The following is a 26,057-nucleotide window of genomic DNA, read 5'->3' as shown; positions in this document are numbered from 1 at the left end:
CTGCCACTAACACGAATTTCTAAAATAGAACACAATGAACCACCACTTTCAACAAGTGTTTTATGCTAATTATTTGTCAAAACTTTACTCCGTCTACTAAAAATTTTAATTTAAATAGCGCCACCAATAGTTTTTCGAGAAATTGCGCAATAGTGAATCCACGACACGAAAATGTGTGTGTGTATTTTGTTTATTTTCGTGGATGACATTGTTCGAGGAGTCGGTTGGAAAGTGACTGCTTGGAAGCTGCTAAAGCCTAGCAGGGAGTTGTTTATAAAGATCTCAGTAAGTACTTAGCGTATACATTAATTTTTTATATTAATTGTTAAGAGTATACCATGCTATTGAAACAATTTGACAAAACAAGGGGCTGCGGCTAGGCCTACCTAACCTGTCCTGACCACCAACCAGGTGATATAGGGGACAATGACACATAGGCCTACAGGTACGTACACGCATTGCGGAAAATGGTTACAGGACGGTAGCCTGGGATTCCTGGCAGGTGTGTAGATCGTGATGGTAGTATTCTCTTCTCCAGTCTAGCTAGGCCGGGCTATTACAGTATCACCTCAACCTGCCTTACTAACTGTTTTGGTTTATTATGTTTTCATTATCTTGACTTCTTCATTATTAGCAAAAATGTTTCTACGTACAACTACTTACAATTGATATATTTATAATGATAAGTAAGAAGGCCTAGATAGATAATAGAGGCTAGGCTACCTAGCCTCCTATCTTTCCTAGGTCTAGTTCTAGGATAGAGTTTATGCAGGGCATACCACCCTGCTGGAATACCCCACCATACATGCACAATATTTCTGACTAACTACTGTAGGCTAGGCCTACTGTCTGTAGAATTAAAAGCAAACATTACTGCCTATAAAAGTGTGTTCTAATATGACAGGGATACTATTGATTGGATACACTTGTTATTATTATAAAAACAAGTACTGTAAATATAGTAGTTAGACTAGTAATTTATTTGTTTATGCTTCCAACATTACATTCAATACTGCACTTGTTGTCACAACAGTCAAGCTTTGTGTACACCGAATATTATTTATCATCAATTTGACACCGATGATAGCCAATATGCAGTCGTTTATATCACCCACGACCATAATAATCAATAATATTGCATTTAATCATTGTTGGAACCAGTCGTCCGTGGTAATTTTAGTATGTACATTCAGTGAAGCCTAATGGTATACTCATTGAGCTTTACACTGCGTAAGGTTGCTAGTGCTTAGCACGCTACAGGCCTACAGCAGGTTTAAGCATGACTGATACTAAAGAGATAAAGACAAAGGCTATCAAATTGTATGATTATTCATAAGACAAGGGACTTTGTAGATTCCGTCCTTTTGTGTTCTTTGTGGTGCGGCTATTAACTATCCCAAATTATCTGAACTTAAAGATTGTATTACATGTGGCCTTTTGTTTGCCAAATTTTATGCATTATTAATTGTGTGTACCCAGGAGTATTGAGCATGATATTGGAACAAGGCTGTGTTAATAACTTTCCTTATGTTTTAATAATAAATAGAATTTTATTAATAAATTTTAAACATAACTTTTAATAATCAATTAAAGCCCCCTTCCCTACGTTTTTTAGACCTAATTTAAGATCACAAACTATATTTAATGTAAAAATAATACTATATGGTCCTATTGCGATAACTTTTTTCGTCTTTAAACGGTTAAAAATGTGAAAAATAAGTCGATTCTAATAATTATAGCGGCCCGCTATAAATCCCAAAATGCATTGCGCTCGGATTGATATTTTTGTTTTTCACCTGTAATTCGCCCACTTTTCGATCGATCGTGAGGCCAAAACAAATGGAAGACTCCTAACTTTTCAGCGAAAATACCGGGTTTTCCCCCAATTTGTATCAACGGAGTCTGGCAAAAATAGAAAGACAATTAATGCAGCAACTATACAACGTCAGGCTAGGTATATAGCTAGCGTACAATGTTCGTACGTTACCGATGTTTACCAGCTAGGCCTACAAAACTAAGCCTAGCTAGGCTAGGCCTAAGACCATCCACGAGAGGTCGATCGCCGCGAGCTACTTAGGTAGTGCATTGTTTCTCACTTTTTATCATAATTTACCATAAAACGTACATTTAAGACAAGGAATGACATGGTTTAATGTTTTTAAAGTGATATATATGTATTATTTTCCAAAAAACGTCCAAAATTGCAGGGAAGGGGTCTTTAAAATTTGTTGTATTAATTTAAATTTCATACAGAAATTGTGGTTTGGGGCATTACTACAATATTAATTGTTAATTAAGACCTGTTCAAACTTAGTTATTTAAGAGTACAATGAAGACAACTGTCAGCTGGAGACAGAATATTCTGAAAATGTTCACACTTATAAAGAATAATGAAATATGATTCTTAAGATAGTACATCATTTACAATACTTTTTTTCCCTGTTGCAATTTTTCACAAAGAAACATTTATCACTGTACTGTCAATGACAATACTCTTATTTCATCAGATGTCATATAAATGATACTATTCAAGCGAATGACACATTTCTTAAGGCAACAACCAACATTTCATCATGGCTGCTTTCTAAAATTACATGAGAGCTGTAGGCCCCTAGTTCCACAAAGCATTAGTTGGTAGGCTCTGTAAAGCTAAGCACACAGGTGATAAAGTAAACAAGATTGTTTACAATTCTGCCATTCAAAAGATAACAACAGAGGCCTAGGAAGCCAGATTTACTGGACTGGTATTAATTAAAACTGTTCATTTTGTAGATTAAAATAAGAATTCTTAGTTTCTGGAAAGTTTCCCATTTAATTCCTTAATTTAAATGTCCGCTAGTATTTTATCCAACAACAACGCTGATCCATTTTGGTGAAGAGACACCATGTTTTTGCGAGAAGTAAAGAAAAAAAGGCCAACCGAGGTAGATCAGTCTGCTTCCCATCCTCCAATGCTTCTTAAATTAGTATGGCACGAATCATATGAGGCCGTTTTTAAACATAAATATTTGCCATTTTGTATTGAGGTGGGGCTGGGTTTGTCCAGTTGAATCCATGCATACAGGTTTGTAGCATTAAAACAAAATAGCATAAAGATGTATTTTAATTTCATGTGTCAACTTATTAGCATAGACAAAATACCTTTACGTACAGTTTATTAATAACAATATGTAAATTTATGCAAAAAACAAATTTATTTTTGGAAGCAAATATGGACGTTCAGCTGTTTTTGTACATCTGTCATCACATAATATATTTATTTGTATTATGCTGATGGAGTGAACAACAAATGTCAAAATAAAATCATTAAAATATTAAATCAATATTTGGATCTTTATTTTGAAAAAAATCAATAATGAAAATACACTGTGTGTTTGTATTGCTTTGTTGCACTATTTTTAGAAATGAGCCAGTCAATGTTTTCCCGTAGTCATATACATTATTATTATTTGTCAGGGTATTTCTAAGCTGTGCAAACCTTAAATGCAAACCAAAAAATCATATACAGTAACAATTTGTTATATTGTCTTCTTTTGTAGTTGTGATATAACCAATATTAAGTGGTTTTTATTTAGTTTGCGCATGGTTTTTGGTGGTTTGCGAAGTTTAGCCATTTTCTTCTCGCTGGTTTTTAGCATGATACAGTACACCTTTTTTAGTATAAAGAGCTAGCTACAACTTCTCCATACCAGGCATCCATCCATATCTTTTGGCTAATTTTTTGCATAACATTTTTTTTCATTTGCATTGAAAAAATCTGTAAATGAATTTTATTATTGAGTCAATTGGTTTTTTGTAAAAGTTTGTTTAATTTGACCAGTCTCAATTTTCTTAAGTTATTCAGAATCAAGTATTCCTCTCATACCAGTGTATCTTTGGCAATCTGATTTCATTTCATGTGGAACTAATTAAACCTCCAGTTTATGACAACATTAAGTATTGGTATTTCATTGGAATGTCTTGTCAAAAGAATTTTTCAGACATCCTATCAAATTAATAACTAGGTAAAACGACATGTAGCAAGAAATTAGGCTCGTAGCCCATGGGAAGTTGATGTAGTTGTCTTACACCACGATATCAGCTGTAGGCTAGCCTGGCGCACATCATTGGATCTTAACAACTTTTAATCTCGTTACAAGGTTGATTTTTATGAAAAGAATTCACCTCTTTTCTAACTCCTGACTGGACCCCTGTAGTGAGGCAATGATCTCAAAACTTGAAAAACGTGTATAGACATGCCCAGTAATATTAAGCAATAAAGTTTTTTTGAATGAATTTCCTATTGTTGACACTGTAATCAATAAAGAATGCATACGCAGGGGATGAATAGTGTATTATGGGTAACAAAACAACAAAATAGTTTGATCAACAATCAACACCAAGTTATTTTATTAATATAAAAGCCTTAATTCTAAATTTATAGTCATAGAATTTCCCACGGTGTACAATTTAAAGTTCAGTAACTATTCAGTTACTGTATCACACAGTAGACTTACTCTGTGTTTATTTATTACACCTTCACTTTTGTACTGTTCTATTTAGCTACAGTAAAAATGTGCAATTTCTGGAACCGTGATTTCATTGCTAATAATAATATTTACTGTAGCAATGAGATCACAGTTACAGAAATATTAGTACCGTACCAGTGTGCAATACTGCAGTATATCTAAATGATTACTGAAGTAATAATATTAAAATGAGACTAAGTTAACTCTCTCCTTTCGTGTTACATTCTGGCATGTACTGTACATTGTATTAAATTGTATTCGACCATCTCTCAATTCATCATGCATATTTTCATCTAGTCCATTCAGAGGCTACAGTATACTCAACCCTAATTCTAAATTGAAAACAGGTCATATTTGGTTATCAAAGTGAAATAAATTAATTAATTTAAAAAATGATTTATTTTTTATCAATTTCGTATGGAAACTTGGTGGCATTGACATTGTTAACTGATCATTTAAAAAATAAACATACAGTACAGTAATGCCAGCAGTTTGTTTTGTTATGTGAAAAGGGTTCATACTGTGGAGTATGACCATGCTTGCTTCAATCTCCCTGAAAGGCCTTTTACTTTACATTCTTTAGCAGGTTTCTGAATTTATCTAAAAGCATATTCTGAAGTTCACATACTATGCATGCCTAATAGATTCAACTCAGATGTGGGTTATAGTTAAATGTTTTCGCAAATCTAAGTGTACGTTTTTGCATGTAGTACATTGATTGGAGAGACTAGAATTGTGGTTTTTATTCTAACAGAAAGAACATTGCCTGTACAGTCAGTACAAATATTTAATCCTATATTTAATGTAGTACAAAATTTTAAAGCACCTAGTTTTCATGCATTGATTAGAGACTAATTTTGTTTTACAGAAAAGAAAAGTACCTGAGAAATACTGATTACAAAAGATTGTATTCTACGGTCAACATCCTGCAATTCGACTATTGTTCCGTAATTAAAGTGTGCGCTGCCGTGTCGGAGCTGTTCATCGAGAAAGTAATAAGCTTTGCTCATTAAAGCTATTATTACGCTTCATTTATACGCAGTTTAACTTAAAACAAAGACGTGTCTTCAACTTGAAAGTATCAGGAATTTTCACAGGTTGGTATTAAGGTTTCATCTGCTCACTTAATTTCCATGTTTTTAGGGATCATTTCAAAATGATTCTACTGCAGCAGTAACTTTACTGCAGTAACTAAATAGTTTTTACTGAAATGTTAATTTCAGTTCTAATTCATTATACAGTAGACGTCAGAGGCATTAATTAATAAAATGATAAAATAAAAAAAAGACTTGCTAAATAATTGCATTCAGGTTAAAAAGTAAACAAAATTTAGTTACTGCAGTAATTGCAGTAGAATAATTTGGAAATGAAACTGTATATTAATCACATGTAAAATACAAGAGACAGTACAGGTAGATTCTTTCTGCCATAAACAAGGGGAAGAGTACTTTATTATGAAAAACATAATACAATGAATGAATTAAAGTTACAGCACTGGATGGTATACTGATGACCTACTGTAAGGAACAAAGGGCACTGTACATTATCACATGACATGCACTGACAACACAACAAAAGAAATTAATTGTTTGTTATCAGGAGGTTAATTGAGAGGTTACAGTATTACTGTATGATACAATACTAAGGTTTATAATTTAAAAGGCATCTGTTAATTATCTGTATGTAATTACAATTGCATTACTAATAACTGTATTAATATTATTCAATGTATTCTGTATGCATATACAAGGGAGAAGGAGGATCCAGAAGCCCCTCCCCCACCCACTCTTAAAATGATTGATTTTGTCATAGCAATGGTTGATTATTTAACCTTACTGCACACAGTAGAAGTTTTATGCAATCAAATTGTATGTGCTTTCAAAATCTAAAATTGTGATGATACTGTACTATTTTAGTGTACCGGTACTTTTGTGAATATGTTTTTATATTATCCAGTGTGATGCTAATGTACAGAGTAGTTTACTAAAACTGTGGAGGTTGTAGTCTGGCATCAGCCTACTACCTGTACCATCAACATTCATAGTCAATGCCATTGATCAAATTTAATTGAAAATGTTTACTTTATCTTAAATGTTAATTTGCATTCTAATAACTCCAATTATTTAAAAAAGGGTTTTACTACAACTACAACAGAATTGCAGAAAATTTTAACAAAAATTTGCTTTTATAATATGTCAATAATTCCATCATAATAGCCATCCATTATTATCTGATTTTGAGCTGTACAATTGGCCACAGAATCAAAACAATCAATAACAGGTTACAAATATATAACTGCCAGAATGTTTAACCTAATAATTTTTTTTATATCTCTTATCTTCAATTTAGCCTTGAATATTTTTAGTGTTTGAATATTCCAAAATGATTTCCTCATGAGTATAAGCTGTTTATAAAACATGGCAAGACCAAACCAAACAGTTTTGTGCCAGACTTGTGGGCAAGTCCACGACAACGTGGGCAACCATCTCTATGACTATTTAGAAGCGGTTGACGAAGACCTTACCTGTCATATTTGTCTACAACCGCTCGTTAATCCGACAGACACGACATGCGGGCATACATACTGTGCGAAATGCATCAGAAGTGTTCTACGTGTCCATCGGCAGTGTCCGGTAGATAGGTCACCCTTGACCGCACAAGACTGTCGTCCGTCCAGCTTAATTATAAAAAGGTAGGGTTTGTGTCTATTTCTTGAATTTTTAGCATTTATTTTGTCAACAACAGTACAGTAAAATCTCCCAAATATGTCTGGAAAGTCTGGTATTTGGAATGTGTTTTTAATTGTTAAACATGAATTTGGGACTGTTTGGAGATTTTCCGGTTTTCTGAGAATCCAGAATTGGGAGAGTTGACATGACAGTACTGTGGTTAATATACAGTACATACTACTCTACTACATGTTATCTAAAGACTGTAACTAAAGAATTTAGTTTTGTACTGGCATACAACTGTTAATATATTTTTCCACAAGTCCGGGGTTTACACAAAGTTTGTAAGTTGACTGATGGCACATTTCTGTAACCCAGTCATGGGGAAGGCCTGCTGTATAAATAATTCACTTGCAATGTTTTAGGGTTGACAGTTAAAACAACTAATAACATATAATAAATATTGCAGTACATTTTTGGTTTTTGAAATTAACATAGATTGCGTTATTGATGGACTTCATTTCTGGGTAATTTTATAGTAATTTTGTTATGTTAATTACACTGTACTACTATACCAAGCTTTTGTGGTGAGCAGTGATAATTTATAGTCCCTACATTTTCTGAATAAATAAATGATGCATGATACCATACACATATCTAATGAAGTCGTAACATTTTTAAGTATCCCTTATTATGTAAATGATTGCATAATTAGAGATATTTCACAGTGTATTTTAGCCATATCATATTCGATTTCCTTAATGTGGTATTTTCCAATAACACACTTTATGCTTGATTGGTTCCTCTGTTGTAGTTCTGGCAACACCCAGGCTGCAGTAGTGGTGTTATAGAAAGTGTTAATAATAGATGGAAACTGTTGAAGCAATGTAGGTTAAGTTACCTACCATCTGTCATGTTCTTTGCTTAAGAAAATTGCAATTTGCTGGGAAAAAATCTTAAGTACCTACTTGAAAATGTTTTGATTATTTAAAATCAGAATGTTTACCAAATTGTTGTTGGAAATTGAACATTTTTGCCATTTTCGACTTCATTGTTGCCTTTGGTATTAGTTTTCAATTTGTAAACAAACTTATGATAATATTGCTTTAATATAAGTTATAGAAAGAAGAAACTAGAGAATTTATAGTAACTACCATACTTTTTAGACTGAAGTCATTATAATTTTATTCAACAATTCATCCAAAATATAAAACATATTATCATTAAAATCTTACTTTTAAAAAATGTTATGGTGTTGAGCCGAGTAGTGAAATGTCCCTATTTCTACACTGTATGGCCAGTTATTAAAAAACCAAATGCTAATACAGTACTAAAGCAGTATATAAGTGTGACACTGGCAAGAAACTAGCGGCATAAATTAACTTAATTATAAATGGAAATTCGTTAAAATGGATATAATCCAAGTAACATAAAACCACTTTAATACATAGCCTACTTAATTTGAAATACTGTTAGCACAGTTTAATATCATTATATAATATTGATTGAATATAATGACCTCATACCTTAATATCGTTTGAAATCAATATAATGATGTCTGCCAGCTTGTCTACTGAGTTTAAAGGCTTATTCATAATCAGGTAGTCATGTGGTATCAGGCCAAACCCTGATCAATATCAAACCTGTATGGATTTTATTCCAACAGTTGTCTTTGAATTGAAATTATGCTAACGGTATAAACCAGAACTATTAATTAATATAAATATCTACATAACAACTACAGTATTCACTCAATCTGAATCATGTTTTTGTTATGAAAATTGGTTTGCTCTTAAAATCTTAAATAATTAGTGTCCCTTCCCCACTTTAAATTGTAAATTAGCATTCGAATGCCTAGCGAATGGTTAGCGAAGGATAAGCATTCTGCTTTGGTAAGTGTACCTCTTCTGGCCAAACTCTAGTCACCATTAGGTTTAACATAAATACAATACTTCGCATTAGATGCAATGTAAATAAGTTTATAATTAAGTCCCAATATTAATTCTCAGAATATTTTCTCAGATATTTCTTATAATTATATGGATCCTGTTCCATGTTCTATATCGAAGTCGAACCAGTTTCTCCTGTGAAATTCAATATTCACACAGATGCCATATACCAGTTTCACAATGCACACTGTATACATAACGGTAGGATAAAGCAGATTGTAATCAAGCAAAATACAAAGTTAATTATTGTCGCAGGGATTAGTGTCAAAAGTATGTCAACTATTCAATTATTATAATGGATTAAATTTACAAGATGTTTTATATTTTTAAAAATGCATACTTCATGTTCAGTGTTGTGGAATAGAAAGTCGGATTTTAACAGCAGTACAGTAGTTTCTCTAGACCAGCTGTTAAAGAAATGAAGATATTTTATAATATTTTGAAACCGAAAATAAAAAAACATTGATTGTAAATACAGGGGTACTGATCTACAAAACGCTTGAATTTTATGACAAACAGTAGGAGGTTAAATTAGTAATGAATATTAAACATGTTGGGATAAACCTCTGGACCATGGAGGTATAAAAATAGATTTTTATTTTTATACCTCCATGTCTGGACTGTGTAAGGTCCCCTACCTCTAAGAGGATAACCAAAATTGTATAAAAGTTAACTTTTAAGTTTGGACAAATTAGTATGTTGTTGCCAATAATTCTACCAGAAGACATGTTAGTGTAATTAAGCACATAGAGAATTTAACCCCCTGTTAAAACTAGGTTTCTCTGGGGCCATCTGTTTGTATGATGAACCCAAACTGGATGTTTTGAAGCCTACATAATGCATTGAGTAAATACACATTCAGTGAATCCTATTGGCTAGGTTACTCATAATTACACTGGTGTTGTGTACAGTACCTATATATACAATAAAGTTATGTGAACTGCAATCATGTTTGCTAAGCTTTGCAGGTTCTATATTCACCAGATTGTGTACATTCATACTAGCTTATCAACGACCTTTAGTTTTGTTTGTTTCCCACTAATAATAGCCCCAGACATCATTCGCATAGGTTACATGTTAATTAGCGCAATTCTATAGACCGCAAAGCTAATTCATCAAGGGTTTTAAAAACTTTGTAAGAGATTAACCTTTATTGTAAGAAAGTTTTTGCGTTGAGATTAAAGGTTTGTGTGTTGAGATTTATACATGCCAAACTTACAATTGAATAACAGTAGACTGAGCAGCAAAAGGCGGTTGATGTTGCCTCTGGCGATTCCCATAATATTGCAAAGGGATATTGGTTCCTTAAAGACAATGGAAGAACAACGACGTTGTTTATCTTAAATATCAAATAACCTGCTGGGCTGCTATGCCTGTCATTCCTAGCCTGTCATTGAACCGTAGGTCAGACCGGGGAAATAACTACCTTTTGTGATTGCACCACACACCCAAGATCATTGATAATTTTAGCTGAAATGTTCTAGGCCAAAATAAATTTGTTTGAAAGTGGAAGAAATACAGTAGGTGGTTAAGAGACCACCTGCAGGGACCTCTTTATGGGAGAGTTGACTGCTAAGCCTGCTTGACAAAGTGCATGTAGTAGTATAAACAAAGGTTGTTCAGGACTTTTTGAAACAGTCACAAATACTTAAGAAAAGATCTTTTATCAAATATGTCTGCTGTTGTTTGTGGATGACAAAAACAAAGTACATTTTAGTCTGAAATTAAACAATATATAAAAACAAATACAAAGACTTTTTTGTTTTATAATTAACAGTAACATCTTGTACAATAACACTTCAGTGGCAGATTCATAGGGAGGGGAGTGTGCATTGTTGGCAAGTCTTTAAGATTGTACAATAAGTGCTGATTACTAAAACCATGTCCTATCTTTTGCATGTAAACCCTCTGGACCCCCTTAAAGCACTTAATACAGTATTTACAATTATTTAAAATGCTTTAAACTTCTAACGATATTAAAAGAAAAAATGTTCCTTCTTTTAGAATGTTAGATAAACTACCTGTCGTATGTCCAAACACAACATACTGTGATGATGTCATGCAACGGTCTGATCTTGAGGCACATTTGGCCAATCGCTGTAAGGGGAACATGTCGCACTGTGTACACGCCACGCAAGGATGCATGTTCCGCGGCACAAGAACGGCGCTAGAGTCGCATATTAGGGAGTGTCCAAACACAAAACAAAAGGGTAAGTAAAACCAGGAGAAAAGTGACTTACAGATTTTTCTTTTTCCTATCACTGTCAAAGTGTCAGGTACATGAACTTTGATACTTGCAGGAAATGTACTATATACCCCTATGCACAAGTTTAATACCATAGGCCTACAGCCAAATGTAAATTTATCCTTTTTTGCAATAGGGTATCTTAACAGGTAAAAATTAAAATACATTGACTTACTATTCTATTCAATAAGAATGTACATTTACATTCAATTTCTGTAAATGGCAGAATAAATAGTTAGATTTTTATATCATTGTCCTCTTTGGAACCTTTGCAACATATCCAAGAATTCATTTACTATGAAAGTAGTTATTGTATAAAAGCATAAAGCATCTAAAACAGGAAATAACTATATTACTGATAATAATATTTGCCAATGGCATTTTCTATGTAGATAGATAGGTTGATGCCCTTGATTTTATAGAGATTCTTTAGTCCTATCCTAGGCATTTAGTGCATAGCGTGTTGAAGCCACTGTTGATTATGGCATATCCTAAAGACCAGCATACTATAGTTTCCTTGAGTTTATATAGAGTTCTTTTCATGCACTTTCATTCTTACTTTATAATTTTAGTACAATGACCTTTAGTATAATTATTATCTATTGTTGATCAACTGCTTGTTATAATGATTTTCTGTTGGAAAGTAATATAAATTCTGACATAGAAATGTATGTTTTTCTTTTAACTGTACGTTGATATACATACAGTACATTCATAAAAGGCAATTCATTTTGACCAATCACAGTGACAGTTCCGATGATTCTGTTCTGCTTGTAATTGGTGAAATTACTTTCCTTGCATGTGTGTCCAAAGGAAAAGTGGGTAGAAGCTGTATTTCAATCGTGAATACATTTAATAATTCCCATCGTTATTGAAGAATATTTATGGTCATTGCTAAACCTCACAAATTAAACCCTATGTGCTTGATTTCGCAGTTTGTTCATTTAGCAATTACTGCTAGATATGATTTTATTTCATTACAACCTCAAGGAAATTGCTTTTTGTCAATTTGGCTTGGTAATTAAAATCTTTTGTTAGCTTGTGTTCATTAATTGTTGTGCTCATTGGTACTGGTTAGCATCTAATTATAGCTAATTATGGTGTCCATTCATAGTGATGAAGTGTGTTTATTAAATCCCTAGGGCTTCTCTACTACTGTATGCATTTTAAGCCTCTGCTTTTTAAAAGAATATTCCCTAGTGCATAATAATTATTGGATAATTACCAGATACAGTATATTATTTTTGATATACTTAGTTACTGTATAATCTCACAGCAGTATTATAGGTTGCTATTAAACTGTACTGTACTGATTTTCTATGCACAGCAGTGGCAGTTTGAAATAAGTACTACACATGGTATGATAGTATATAGTATGGTAACCCCTTATTCTTAATGAGATATGCTGTTTTAAGCGCACAATGGTGATTGTTGTAAACTGGACATATGTATCTAAGGTTGAAAGTCACACTACCATCAGAAATAAAGAGAGTCCACATGTCACGTTCCCTTGCTACATGGCTATAGATTACTGAGCCCCTGTATTAAATAAAAGTTCCCAAATTTACACCTGCATTATTGTGAGAAAAGTGCCATGCTTTATGTTTATGCCAGAGGCCAAGTTATTCATAAGTTTTAAGTTCTTGTTACGATATACTACAGTGAAATCATACAATACATTATCAATCATATATTTTGTTAACATCTTTAGTATTTGTTCTTGTCTCTCTAACAATACAGGCTTTGTTGCAATAAAGACTGGAGGGGTAACGACTATTGAGATCAAAAGAAGTGCTGATGAAGAATTTGGGATCAGTTTAGTTGGTGGTAACGAAACCCCATTGGTAAGTTAATTTTCTAAGGCTAGACTCAAGCATAATGAAGTATTTGCATATATCCTCTAAAACCCTTTGCTTTGAACACTGCGAGACTCGCAGTTTGGCAGGGTTGTTTTCATGAGATACATTCTTATATTGAGCTTTGGACCCATAACTTTGTTTGCTAGGCAAACATGTTGATCACCCAACAGAGCCACTTTAACTGTTACCTGGGCTTTAATATGTATTTTATAATACACCTGATTGTATTCTTGCAATTTAATTGGTTAATTACGCATCACGTGTCATTTAGAATTAGCCCTACCTATTATTATCACCATCCAACTCATAAACATTCATTATTTGTATGTGGTACACCATACTAAAAATGTACATAGAAAACTGTAACAATATATTTACTAAACAAATTAAGTTATTTGGATAACCACACTTCTCTGTGGCTGTTTCATTAAAGCTTATAAGCCTAAAATTGGTTTCATATACGATTCATCCATTGTAACCCACATCATTCAGTTTGTTTCTAGTTATTGCCATTTAACTTAAAATCAAACATTAAAACAACTACTGTATCTTTCATATAAAGAATAATTTATCATTTCCAATTTATTTTCATTTGATTTGTTCATAGTAACAGCCAATGATGTTTATTACAATTAGCTACTAGATTGTAGTGTTTATTTCATATACAGTGTGGTAATGTATTGTTTACTCAATACACAATTGTTAACAGCAAGGTCAAGAATTAGTCATATGATGAATAGTTTAATGAGTTAATATTAAATAATATTTATGATAATGGAAATCGCTGGTATAAATGTGTAGGCAGTCTTGAGGTTGTTGGTGTATCTTCTGTTATCCTCATCATTACATTGCATCAACATAATCATCTTCGGTCATGATGTTCTTCCTATGTGTCATCACTATCATCTTTATTATTTTTAATCATAATCTTCATCTCTCATCATCAGCATTATCATCATATCATCATATCATCGTCCTCATCATCACCATCATCACATGTATCCTACTACAGTATTTAACACAATGTGTTTATACAGTATGCATTGCATCAACATAATCATCTTCGTCATGTTGTTCTTCCTATGTGACATCACTATCATCTTTATTATTTTTAATCATAATCTTCATCTCTCATCATCAGCATTATCATCATATCATCATATCATCGTCCTCATCATCGTCATCATCACATGTATCCTACTACAGTATTTAAAGATGTATTGTCCCTTGAAACACAAAAAAATGAAGGTCAAAATATTCTAAATTTAAATTGGCCATATCAAAGTAATATTAAAGTTATTCACTTTAAGTCGAAAATTTGAGCCAAAAGCAACAAGTTTACGTAATTAACAGGTAAATTAGTTTGATTACATTTCGTCTGGAAAATCGTCGCGAGCGAAAGTAAACAAAGATTTCAAACCACGAGTACGCATTATGCATATGCTAATTAAGATTGTTTACAACTCGTCACGGTTGAGAAGGTATTTTCAAACAGATCGTGAAGAAGTTTTATGATTATGCATACAGAGTAGCCAAACAAGCGCGTTTCATTATGGGGTATGTTTTGATCGAAAACTTTGACTGGAAGTCAGAGTTATTTTTTTAACAAAAAAATGTCTGTATTTCAGTTAAATGATTTTTTTTTGGACACATTTTTGGTGATAGTTAATAACTATTGTGATACTTCAAAATGACCCACCTTTTTTCGAAATCTGTTATTTTTTATTTTTTTGGAATTAGTCAAAGGGACAATACATCTTTAACACAATTTGTTTATACAGTATGCATTGCATCAACATAATCATCTTCGTCATGATGTTCTTCCTATGTGTCATCACTATCATCTTTATTATCTTTAATCATAATCTTCATATCATCATTATCATCATCATATCAACATCATCGTCGTCGTCGTCATCATCATCATCATCATCACATGTATCCTCTATACATACTATTTAACACAATTTATTTATACAGTATTTATACAGTATACAGTATACAGTATTTATACAGTATTTATAGTACATAATATTTTTTCTTCCAAAGCAGTATTCCAAACCTATTGTATGACACTTTGGGTTACATTTTGGGATGGAAAAACGTTTGTTTTGATATTAAAAAAACATCAGAAGAATTTTTGCTTAAGAGATTATTTCCGATTTTACTTTTAATGAACTCTACAGGCTAAACTGTCATCACTGGTATGTTGTTGTTATAACCCCTGCTGTTTTCTATCCAAGTTCAGCGTATTCAGCTAAAACAGCAGACTGTATGTATGTTAGTGTGTGGTACGAAGTATAATTGACTCTTAATGTGACACAACACTGTATCTTTTACTTTATTCTGTATCTATCTCTTTACTGCTTGGAGGTCTTCGTTATTGTATGAATGAAAGAAGTGCATTGTTTACGTGAATAGCTGCAGGGGATTTATCGTAATTGTGTTCATCTTTTAAGATGCGATTATGCAGAGTTACTTAGCTTATTAATACCTTGTGGAGCTACTTAAAATTTTGAGTCATGTTGTGAATATATTTCTTGCTCATGACTAAGCGTCTATTATATTTTATTGCTGTACATATATTTATATATCTAGAGTATGTAAATTTATCCAATTTTTTTTTATTAGGTGGAGAATAATATTGTGTTTGCCATCATTATCTGTTATCATTGTCATCATCACAATCATCATCATCATCTGTTATCATTGTCATCATCATCATCTGTTATCATTGTCATCATCATTATCTGTTATCATTGTCATCATCATCATCTGTTATCATTGTAATCATCATCATCATCTGTTATCACCATCATCATCACCATCGTCACCATCGTCATCATCATCATTATCATCATCTTTGTCATTATTTTCTTAATTATCTTGTCGATGATTACAATCATCATTTCTATCAACACATCTTTATCATCATCATTATCATTACCAACATTATATAACTATCTAACATTACCAGCCAGCTGACATAACTGCATTACATACGCTGTCTCACATTTCATAACATCACGTCTTCCCAGTATCTATCAAAACCCATCTACATATCAGGATGCGGTATTCTAAGAATTTAGTTGGCATATACCACTTTACATTTTACATGCATACTGATGTTAATCCACCCCTCCCTGCTCTTCCTTCTCTTTAGTACATGACAAACCACATTAAATTTACATACTTTTTACTATCTTATGTATTTTAAATGTTGGATTTTCCACTATAATGAAATACTGATATCAATTGCAAGGTTACAAAATTATTTTTGAAAAACAATTGTTCACCGTGTTAATTCCATTGATTTTCACTAGTACTAGTACCCGATCAATGCAAACTAACTGATTTAGATCTACAGTAAATTGGTTTGACTATCCAGTGAGCAAAGTCCAAATCTGATTATCGGTGTGAAATATAAAACAGAAGTAATATCCAACCAGTGATAATTATCTAAGCTGGCAGGTCTAAGAGAGCCTAAGGGTACAAATAAAGGCTTGCTTTTAATATTACTGCTTTAGTAGCAGCCATTGCCTACAGTACTTTTTCTGGTCTAGAAAGTACTTTGAATGTATTAATTCGATTTCATACCTTCTTGGGTTTCTAAATTTATTTTAACATTTCAAGCTTTGTTTTTTCACGTCCATAATATATCACCCAACTTATTCCCCGATATGTTCTATCTTGTCGCCTTCACCCCTTTGACAAATCATTGCTATCTGTTCACTGTTTCCAGAACAAGACTTACGGCGGACGCGATCCTCTCTTTGGAACCCTCCCTCCCTTTTACCCACATCTAGTCCACTATGCTTTAAAACAGTTGTAACTGTAAAAACCACATTATAAATACAAACCCATTATACAATACATTATCCATTATCATAATGTATAACATAGTGGTTTTGCAAGAGATGAAAATAGTGACATTAGTAGATAAAATAGGCTTGATCGTCATTTTATGATTGATAAACAAGGGTTTGTTTATTCAAGGGGTGTTTGTACACTAAAGTCATCTGTTTACATAATGTCTATATGATGATATGCATGAGATTTCATCTTTGACATTTATACTCTGTGGAAAATCCCAAAATTGATTGAGTGTCCCCTTAATATAGTGGTTGTTGTTATGTTTCCCATTTTTTGTTTCACAGGAAAATGTCCCCTTAATAGGAGTATCTCCTAAAGAAGTGGTGTCCCAAAGGGTTCTACTGTACCTAGATTGAAAGTGACAATTTTAGGCCTACAGTTATATAATGAATATATATGTGTACAGCAGTTGAACATTATTAAATAGTCATAATTAATATGTTTCCAAACCTATATTGAATGCAAATACTATAATTAAAATATTATATTATAATTTTGATTAATTTACATTTTTAACGCATTTCTTTTTAATTTCAACTGAACTAAAATTTTTTTTACAGATTGTCACAATTGTACAAGAAATTTATCCAGAGGGAGTAATAGCAAAAGATGGAAGACTTATGCCAGGCGATCAAATTGTCGAGGTGAGAAATATGAATTAAAGTATTCATGGAATAAGTAAATTGTACAAATCCGTGTTGTGACGACATTTTAACAGCATGAAGGCGGCTCGTAATGGAGAATAAACGTGATATGAATATCGAGAAATTTTATAATGTAATCAACATCAGCAATGGAAAAACATGTTTAACCCAATTCTTTGTATATGATCCATCATTCATTAACATTCAAACCATATGGGACTTCCTACAGTAAAATATTACTATATTTTGCCAAAAGAAAATAGAAAAATTTACAATTCAACAAAGAAAGATGTTAGTGATCTTTCTTTGATTCATTATTAGTTTAGCAGATAGAGGGCAGTATGTAGTAATGTCATCTTTTGTTCTATTATGGGCATACCAAATATTGCGTTATTATTCATAAGATTTTATAGTAAATGTGGCCGTCATTTCTCTCCACCAACACTATCTTCAGATCTTTTTGCTGTCATTGAGTTCCATCTCTTTTATATCATAACTCCATTTGGTTCCTTGTCAACCTAATTCTCTAGTGCCTTCAACAGTGCCATCTAAATTATCAACTAAATCTTCCAATTTTTGTTTATCATTCCTTATGATACCTCTCTGCAGCACTTAATCTTGTATGATTATGAATATATGTTCATTTAGCCAAAGAGAAAAAAAAAGACTATTTGATGACAGTTTTGGATATAAATTTGTACATGTTGGCTTTGTTACAGAGAGATTTTATTAATTTTTTTTTTCTTTCATCTGCAGGTAAATGGCAAAGACTTGAGGGATGTGTCGCACTACGTAGCAAGAGATGCCTTGATGAGGGCAAGCTCTCCCATTAGGTTGACTGTGTACCGGGAAAAGGCCGAGGAAAGGAACAAAATTGACCTTTTAAATGTCACACTGAGGAAAGTGAAAGGAAAACAGCTTGGAATTAAAATAATTGCTAAAAAGTGAGTTTTTCATTTTGAATTTTTTTACTAAAAAAAAGCACAGTTTTATTCAAAACATTAACAGGTACCCAGTCTTGAAAATGACTTTTAACAGGCAGCCTGTAATATTATTCAGTTTAAAAACCCAACATATTCAATTATTGTATTACATCAAGTCATTCGCCTACATGATCTGTTTTACGCCTGCAGAACAACACAGGATAAATAATGTTTATAGATTTAAAATGCATAACTGAATTATTTATGAAGATATTGTGGTAAATGAATCAATCAAGAGCATTTATTATTTACGTTGAAAATCTTTTAAACATGAACTCTCAGAATTGACCTACGCAAATGAAGCAAGTTGATGAGGTGAAATAAATTAAAACATGATACACCTTCACAGACTTTCAAAGAATACATGCGCCAATATAGCTGCTAAAAAATTTATATCACTACAAATCCAAGAAAAAGCATATGACTTACCCATTACAGGATGGGAAACAAATTGAAGCTTTGTACAGTAAATCAAGTCTTGTATGACTATTATACTTAAACCTGGTTCCCACTAGAGACGGAATGCAAGGATGTAGACTCAACACAAATGGGTTGACCAATTACAAGCGACAGTTCGGATGATCCATTGTGATTGGTCAAATGACTTGCGGAGCACTTGCATCCTTGCGTTATCTGTAGAGGGAACCACGCATAAGGTGGCACTGTTTTGAGAAATATCCTGGTACTATGATGGCTTTGAACCTAGGACCCACTAATTGCAAGCAAGTAGCTTGTTAACAGCCTAGCTACAGCGCCACTACTTTCACATTATAACATGTTATATTGTGTTTTAAGATATAATGTATCTGATAAAAAACTTGAAATAAAATCCAACAAAATAATGTAATGTTTTATATCTACATACATTATTTTTGTTTCAGACATTCTTCTGGTATCTACATCCTGGACCTGGTTGACCATAGTATAGCGTTTCAAGATGGCCGACTTCACATTGATGATAGGATACTGCAGATCAATGGAGAAGACATGACAGAGGGAAGTCCAGAACAAGCAGCTGCTATTATAAAGGTTAGTAGAATTTGTGATGACCTCTCAGCGACCTGATTGTGACGTAGAGAATATGGCCTAGTATTACCGAACACGGAATTTGTCTAAAAAAAGCATAACCATAATATGGGTAAAGTGGAATTAAGAGAGCCAGCTTGCTTATCCACCTTAGACAACCGGAACACAAATATAAACAAAAGACATATAAGCTAAATATTGTATGCATTTCTTTGAGAAATGTGAGCATTGAATGTACATCCTTACATTGCACGTATATTTTTGCATTGCATGCGTACATACCTTGTGTTGCGTCCTCATGAAAACCAATCTTGAAAGTAACTTTTACATTCACAACTTTTCTGCGCTTCATTGAGTAACTCTTATTTATTATTTTTCTTTTTTGTAGCATTCCAAAGAGACAGTAAAACTGATCATCTCAAGACTTTCAAGATCAGCGACCCCAGAGATTATGCCGTCCGTTGCTCAGGAGTTAGCTGCTGCTATGGTGCCTTTAAGAAACGTATCCGCTGTGAAAGTGAAAAGGGAAAGGCAGATTACAATATCCAAGGTAACAATTTGAGTTTATGTGTGTCTGTTTTATAATGAGATCTAAACAAATTGTTTGCCCTCCATCGACGCCCCTAAGATTAAATGCGAAATTAGTGGACATTGTCTTTTTAAAAATATTTTTTTACCCCTCTTTAACATAATATGTTATGTTACATTCCGTTTTTCATCTATTTTCTTTATTCTTTTGATAGTTCAATGTGTATTCAATGAAATAGAAATAGTAATACCTACTAATATTATATGTTTTTTTAATGTAAAACTGTGTTTTACTTCAATAAGTTTATTTTATAAAAGTATAATATAATAAATATTTCAAGAAATAATTGCACACCCCGTCATAATAACCAATGTTTGGACAACAATTATGTCATAAACTACAGCTCATTCCAGTAAAACTGTGTTGTTAGTTGAAACCATTTCAAGTAAAGAGAAAGCGTTGATAACATTTCATAAAATAAATATTATTTAACCACTGCTTTATTAACTGTTGTCATTTTTTATTTATTTAGCCTCCATCAGAATTTCTTGGAATCAGTGTGTGTGGGGGTGTGAAGGGTAAATGTGGTGACACCCCTATCTTTGTCAGCAATGTACTACCAGGTGGCCTAGCAGACCGCAAAGGGCATGTCAAGGTACAGTATTGTTAAATTCACTTCTAATATTATGGTGTTTCTCCCAACATTGTGTTACATGGAAATAATGTTATATTGTTCACCATTAATGTTAATTTAATAACGGTAATACAAGAAAAAATTTAGAATCAGGCCTTGCGCTTTTAGATGTGTATGCTAGTTTACCTGTAAAACTCAATTTCAGATCATTTAATATTCTTTATTATACAGCATTTACATATAAATCATTAATAAAGAAATAAGACGATAGTATTTATTGTTATATAAACAACAAGGTAAAAATGATTGGTTGAATTTAACATGCAATTAAACATATGAATACAATATATGATTGCTTTTGTAGTAAAATTCATATTTGTGTTTTATTTTTCAGAAAGGTGATATTTTATTGGCTGTTAACGATACCAGTCTTTTAAATCTAACACATCCACAAGCTGTTAGCGCCCTCAAATCAGCACAAGGGGCATCGATCACGCTTAGCATTATCGAAGGTCAGGAACCGAATCCACCAATTAGATTCTCACCGTCATGGCTTACTTGGCTGTCTCTTCCAGAGTAAGTGTTGATTATTAATTTTAATTATTAATTCAATTCAATCAATTTGTTGTGTGCATTATCTTTGAGTGGGAATTAATATTTAACCCACAATTTAATACATTTATTACTCATTGATATTGTATTTTATAAATTTGTTTACTCTGTTTAAAGCTTCTAAATAAGTATTCTTCTAAGTATTTTCTGAATTGTAAAGTGTTTTTCAGGTTGTTAGATCACCATAATAGTTAGTTGGTGACTAATAGAAAAGCAAGTATAGTTACAATGCCCTCTATTTTACGTAACTTGATAACATTTATTTATTTTTTATTTTTTTTATGTATTAGCTACATCTTATTTTGTTTATGCAGAAAAAGATTTACATTTTATTTCTCTTACTTTCTGTAGTATTTAAATATTTACATTTTCTTGTATCAGGTAATTGCCAAGCAACTTGTATTATTAATTACATTTATATATTCATAGCGCCCTCTATTGTTTGGATACAGTATTGACAACATTTTGAATTAGTGCCCTCTTCTTTTGTTTATTCATAAAAAGATTTAAATTTCTTTCTTACTTTCTGTAATATTTAAATATTTACATTTTTTCTTGTATCAGGTATTGTCAAGCGGCTTGTACAATCGTAATCAAGAGAAAGGAGAGCAAAAGTTTAGGTTTCAGTATAGTGGGTGGATGCGACTGTACGCATGGTACTCAGCCTGTATATGTAAAGACGTTAGTTCCGAATGGAGCGGCAGCCACAGGGGGCGCTCTAAAGTAAGTTCACATTTTAACTAAATTTTGATTGATTGAATTTATTGATTGAATTTATTTGATGCTCAACATTAAAATAACAAACAGACAAAAGACAAAATAACGAGCATCAGGAACACCCATTAGGCCGGAAAAACCAGCCCATTTCCAATGGGGTCCAAATTGCACATAAAAAACAATAAAAAATACAACATTTATAAAAAATATATATATATATGTACATAAAAAATAAAGCCCAGTAAAACAGAAAAATTTAAAGAGAAAACAAACAAGTAATGAGAAGATTGCACGTCATCAATACCATTATAGTTATATATATTACTATTTTGATATTGTTCCACAAAATAGAATCACTATGACGCTTTATAACCCAAAGCTCTGTCTACACTATCAAACTTTATGTGACAAAAATATGTGATGTGCCCATATATGGACTTGATGATTTCATACCACTGCCATATTTGGGTATATCACTACCATATTTTGGCACATCACACTAGTTTGATAGTGTAGGTAGAGCTTAATAATGCTCAGAGCAAGAAATCATTGAAGCATAACAAACAAAAGATGCCTTTAGCTAATTCTGTGATGTTTTCATAACTTCCACACCCATATTGTATTGGTATTAAGGTTAACACTTTACAATTTCTGTACAGGGAAAAACTCAAATTGCAATTGGCTCTTATACAATTTATTTATACAAACAATTTTATGACCTTGTAAAGAAAGTAAATGTAGAGAAAGTGTCTTTAACTGAAAATAGAATGATGTAGCAGAAAGTAAATATGATTTAACCATAATACAACAAATTTAAACATTTAAACCAATAATTGTTGACTCGAATAATAAATTTAATGGTGATAATAGAATGTATTATAATAGAATATAACTCTAATGATGCAGCAGAAACTGCTATTATAGGATTTTAAACTGCTAATGTACTGTATACCGCTATTCCCACTGTAGACGCAACACAAGCATTGCGTTTACGTCCTTGCGTTACGTCCTAGTGGGAACCAAGTTTTAAGGACAATGTCAAAATTATTCTAATGCAATTACTGCAGTAACTGCAGTATTTTGTTCATTCTTTAACCTGTTTTTGGGTAATCCAACACATTGTTTATTATTATCGACTGCCTCATAAACTTCTACATTGAAACAAATCATATTTTATTGCAATATGATTGTGTAATTAAGGACACACTTTGGATCAAAACAAATTGTAGTTACTGGAGTAACTGCAGCAGTAGAATAATTTTGCTATGATCCCTTACAGACTTCAAATTTACATAAATATTTATACTGTAAATTATTATTTACAATTTCAGATGTGGTGATATGATTTTATCAGTAAACGATCAAAGTCTCGTTGGCGTGAAGCACTCCCTCGCCGTGTCACTCCTAAAGCACGCACCTGGACGAACAATCACATTGACTGTCATATCATGGCCTGGATCTCTGTTATGATATGTTGAACGTACTCATAACTAGGTGCTGCGTCTTTAGGCGCTCTTTGTGTAAATATTTAAATAATGATCATCGTTGGTAAAGTGTTCAAATGTTTTATTTAAGTGTATATTTTAGTCTGTATTCTCACTATTTAAAAAAAATATTGAACAATATGAGGTTCCCTTAAACTCTTCACTATTATACCTCGTTGAATTTTTCGAAATATTAATTATGTAATTTTAAAAGCAGAAAATAACATTTAAGAAGAGCTGGTCTTTTTTTAAATGTTCTTGTAACTGTGCAGTATCGTATACACGATTCTAATCCACAATTTACAATTAATTCGAATTCGAAACAGATAGGTTAAATGCATCTCAGAATGAAAGAAACAAAACCAAAGAAAATTTAGTAGTTATTTGACGGTTGATTTAGAACCAGATAACATTTAGTAAATTTCGATAAACCTTGTTGGTCATAGTTTTTCTGATCCTGAAAAGTATTCGCATAGGTTTTTGATTATTTTTAAACTACAATAATTTTAATGAAATATATTTACCATAACACAATACAAGATGAATTTATATATGCGCTATTATATTGTATTGTTAACAATACTATAAATTTTGTTTAAAATTAGCATTGAAAAACATTTCAGTTAAGTCATTCTATATTAAAATATTTCTCTATGGTCATTCTAACTCATTTACAAGATATGGTGAAAGTGACATCAGAACGCAGGAGATCTGAAACCTGTAGAAAAAGGTTAATGCAACACAGTACTGATTAATATTCATCAACATACTGCATTATGTATGTGCCTTATTAATATCATTTTATAGATATTCTTCATTTCTACAGTATTTACTATTAAATCTGAAAGTTCATCTTTTTTGTCATACTTTTTCATACGTTTTTCAAATTTGTTTAATAGTAACCACTGTTTGATTAATAAACTAAATATGAGCAAAATAGGTGAAAGCTAGAAAATCTAAGGAAGATATTTTTTTAAATGTTGCATATTATGTAGATACAGTCGTGTAAAACTGAAATGGCGAAACAGATTTAACTAAAAGTGAGTTAAGTTTTATTGTTGTATAAAAGCTTGAAATTTAAGTATGTTTTGACAATTTTAAATATCATTTTATTTTAAAAACAAATTTAATTTAATATTTTGTATGTTGTTGAGTAATTGTAAACACAAAAACACATTTCAATTTACTCTATGCACAGTGTCCTAACATCTTCTCAACGTTCGTTTTTATTTGGAAGCTGTAAAAACAAATTTGCATGAATTAAAAATAAGTTACATAATTTTAATTGTGCTGCATAACAGTTTAAGTGTTATTAAACTAGTTTAGTTATAAGTTGAATAAAACAAATATATTTCTGTATTACTATTTTATTGTGTAAAAATAATATCTAATTTCCATGAATACCCAGACATTTTTTTTTTTAGATGTAAAAGTAAACTATGTAAATGAACATTTAAAGGAAACATAACTAAAATAAACGCCTTAGTCCCTAGTAGCACAAGATACAAGACCAAGCAAACACATTTCCACTGATTACTGCATTGGTCAACGATTTAACTTAATTTGTATATTATTATTTAATATAAAGATAAGGTATATAAATCTATGTATATATACCAACTCAAAGTTTCTGAATAAACTGAGAAAATGTGTGTAAAACATTTTACTTTTGTTGTTTGGGTTTTTTTTGTTATTATTACTTTGTCTTCTAATTGTAACCCTGGGTTATTATTCTTTGATTGTTTTTTTTAGGGTGGGTTACTATTAGAAGAGTGGGGGGGGGGGGGGGTTACTATTACTAATCTTAAATTAGGCACTTGAAAATAGTAACCCACCCGAACTTTTCCGGTCAGCAAATGATAGCAAAATAATAAAACAGTACGAATAAACATATTTGTTTGAACTCTAACTTTATTTTATAAACCCCCGAGATCAACATGCATTATCTTCTTATTTTCAAAATACGACTGCATCATAAACGACCAGTTTTCATAATGTCACTTTGTCAATAGTTTTTGTGACTCTAATATTAACCCCATGGGTTACTATTAGCAGGGAACAACTCCCTGCTATTAGAGTAGTGGGTTATTATTATAGATTGACTTATAAGGTGGGTTACTATTATAAGGGGGGTTACTATTAGAGTGTGGGTTACTATTAGAAGATTTACGGTATATGTTGTAAATGGTTGCATGTTGTTTTTCACAATGGGTGTATAAAATTCGACGACATGTATGATTAGTTGTTTAAATGGTAGCTCCGGGTTTAAAATGTATGTTCGTGAAAAAATAAACATAGCCATTAATTGTTTAAATCCGTAGCTAC

The 26,057-nt window shown here is 32.1% G+C and overlaps 2 protein-coding genes across 2 annotated transcripts in view; both read left to right on the top strand.

Annotated features, from left to right (window-relative positions):
* The first annotated feature begins 198 nt into the window (after nt 1–198).
* On the top strand, nt 199–25,385 carry LOC144848698 (ligand of Numb protein X 2-like). The gene is made up of 13 exons (XM_078705548.1): nt 199–285; nt 5,377–5,605; nt 6,858–7,200; nt 11,131–11,336; nt 13,112–13,215; nt 17,664–17,747; nt 18,504–18,691; nt 19,612–19,759; nt 20,145–20,306; nt 20,818–20,940; nt 21,314–21,495; nt 22,096–22,254; nt 23,580–25,385. Exons 3-13 carry the CDS (start codon nt 6,926–6,928, stop codon nt 23,716–23,718), a joined length of 1,770 nt encoding a protein of 589 aa, XP_078561674.1. The 5' UTR covers nt 199–285; nt 5,377–5,605; nt 6,858–6,925; the 3' UTR covers nt 23,719–25,385.
* Nucleotides 8,926–26,057, top strand: part of LOC144848722 (low molecular weight phosphotyrosine protein phosphatase-like) — a 203,424-nt gene continuing 186,292 nt past the window's right edge. The window contains exon 1 of the mRNA XM_078705582.1: nt 8,926–8,936. The gene's annotated coding sequence lies outside the window, so the exon portion shown is untranslated. The remainder of the gene's footprint in view (nt 8,937–26,057) is intronic.

The sequence above is a fragment of the Antedon bifida genome, chromosome 7, assembly GCF_963402885.1.
Source record: "Antedon bifida chromosome 7, ecAntBifi1.1, whole genome shotgun sequence".
NCBI lineage: Eukaryota > Metazoa > Echinodermata > Crinoidea > Comatulida > Antedonidae > Antedon > Antedon bifida.
Note: the sequence above shows the minus strand (reverse complement) of the source record. Positions and strands in the feature narration are given on the sequence as shown.

Excerpts from the sequence above, each read along its gene's own strand:
- LOC144848698 (XM_078705548.1), top strand. The coding sequence starts at position 6,926 with ATGGCAAGACCAAACCAAACAGTTTTGTGCCAGACTTGTGGGCAAGTC. Across the intron at positions 18,692-19,611 it reads ATTAAAATAATTGCTAAAAA|ACATTCTTCTGGTATCTACA; the intron begins GTGAGTTTTTCA and ends TTTTTGTTTCAG. Across the intron at positions 21,496-22,095 it reads ACTTGGCTGTCTCTTCCAGA|GTATTGTCAAGCGGCTTGTA; the intron begins GTAAGTGTTGAT and ends TTCTTGTATCAG.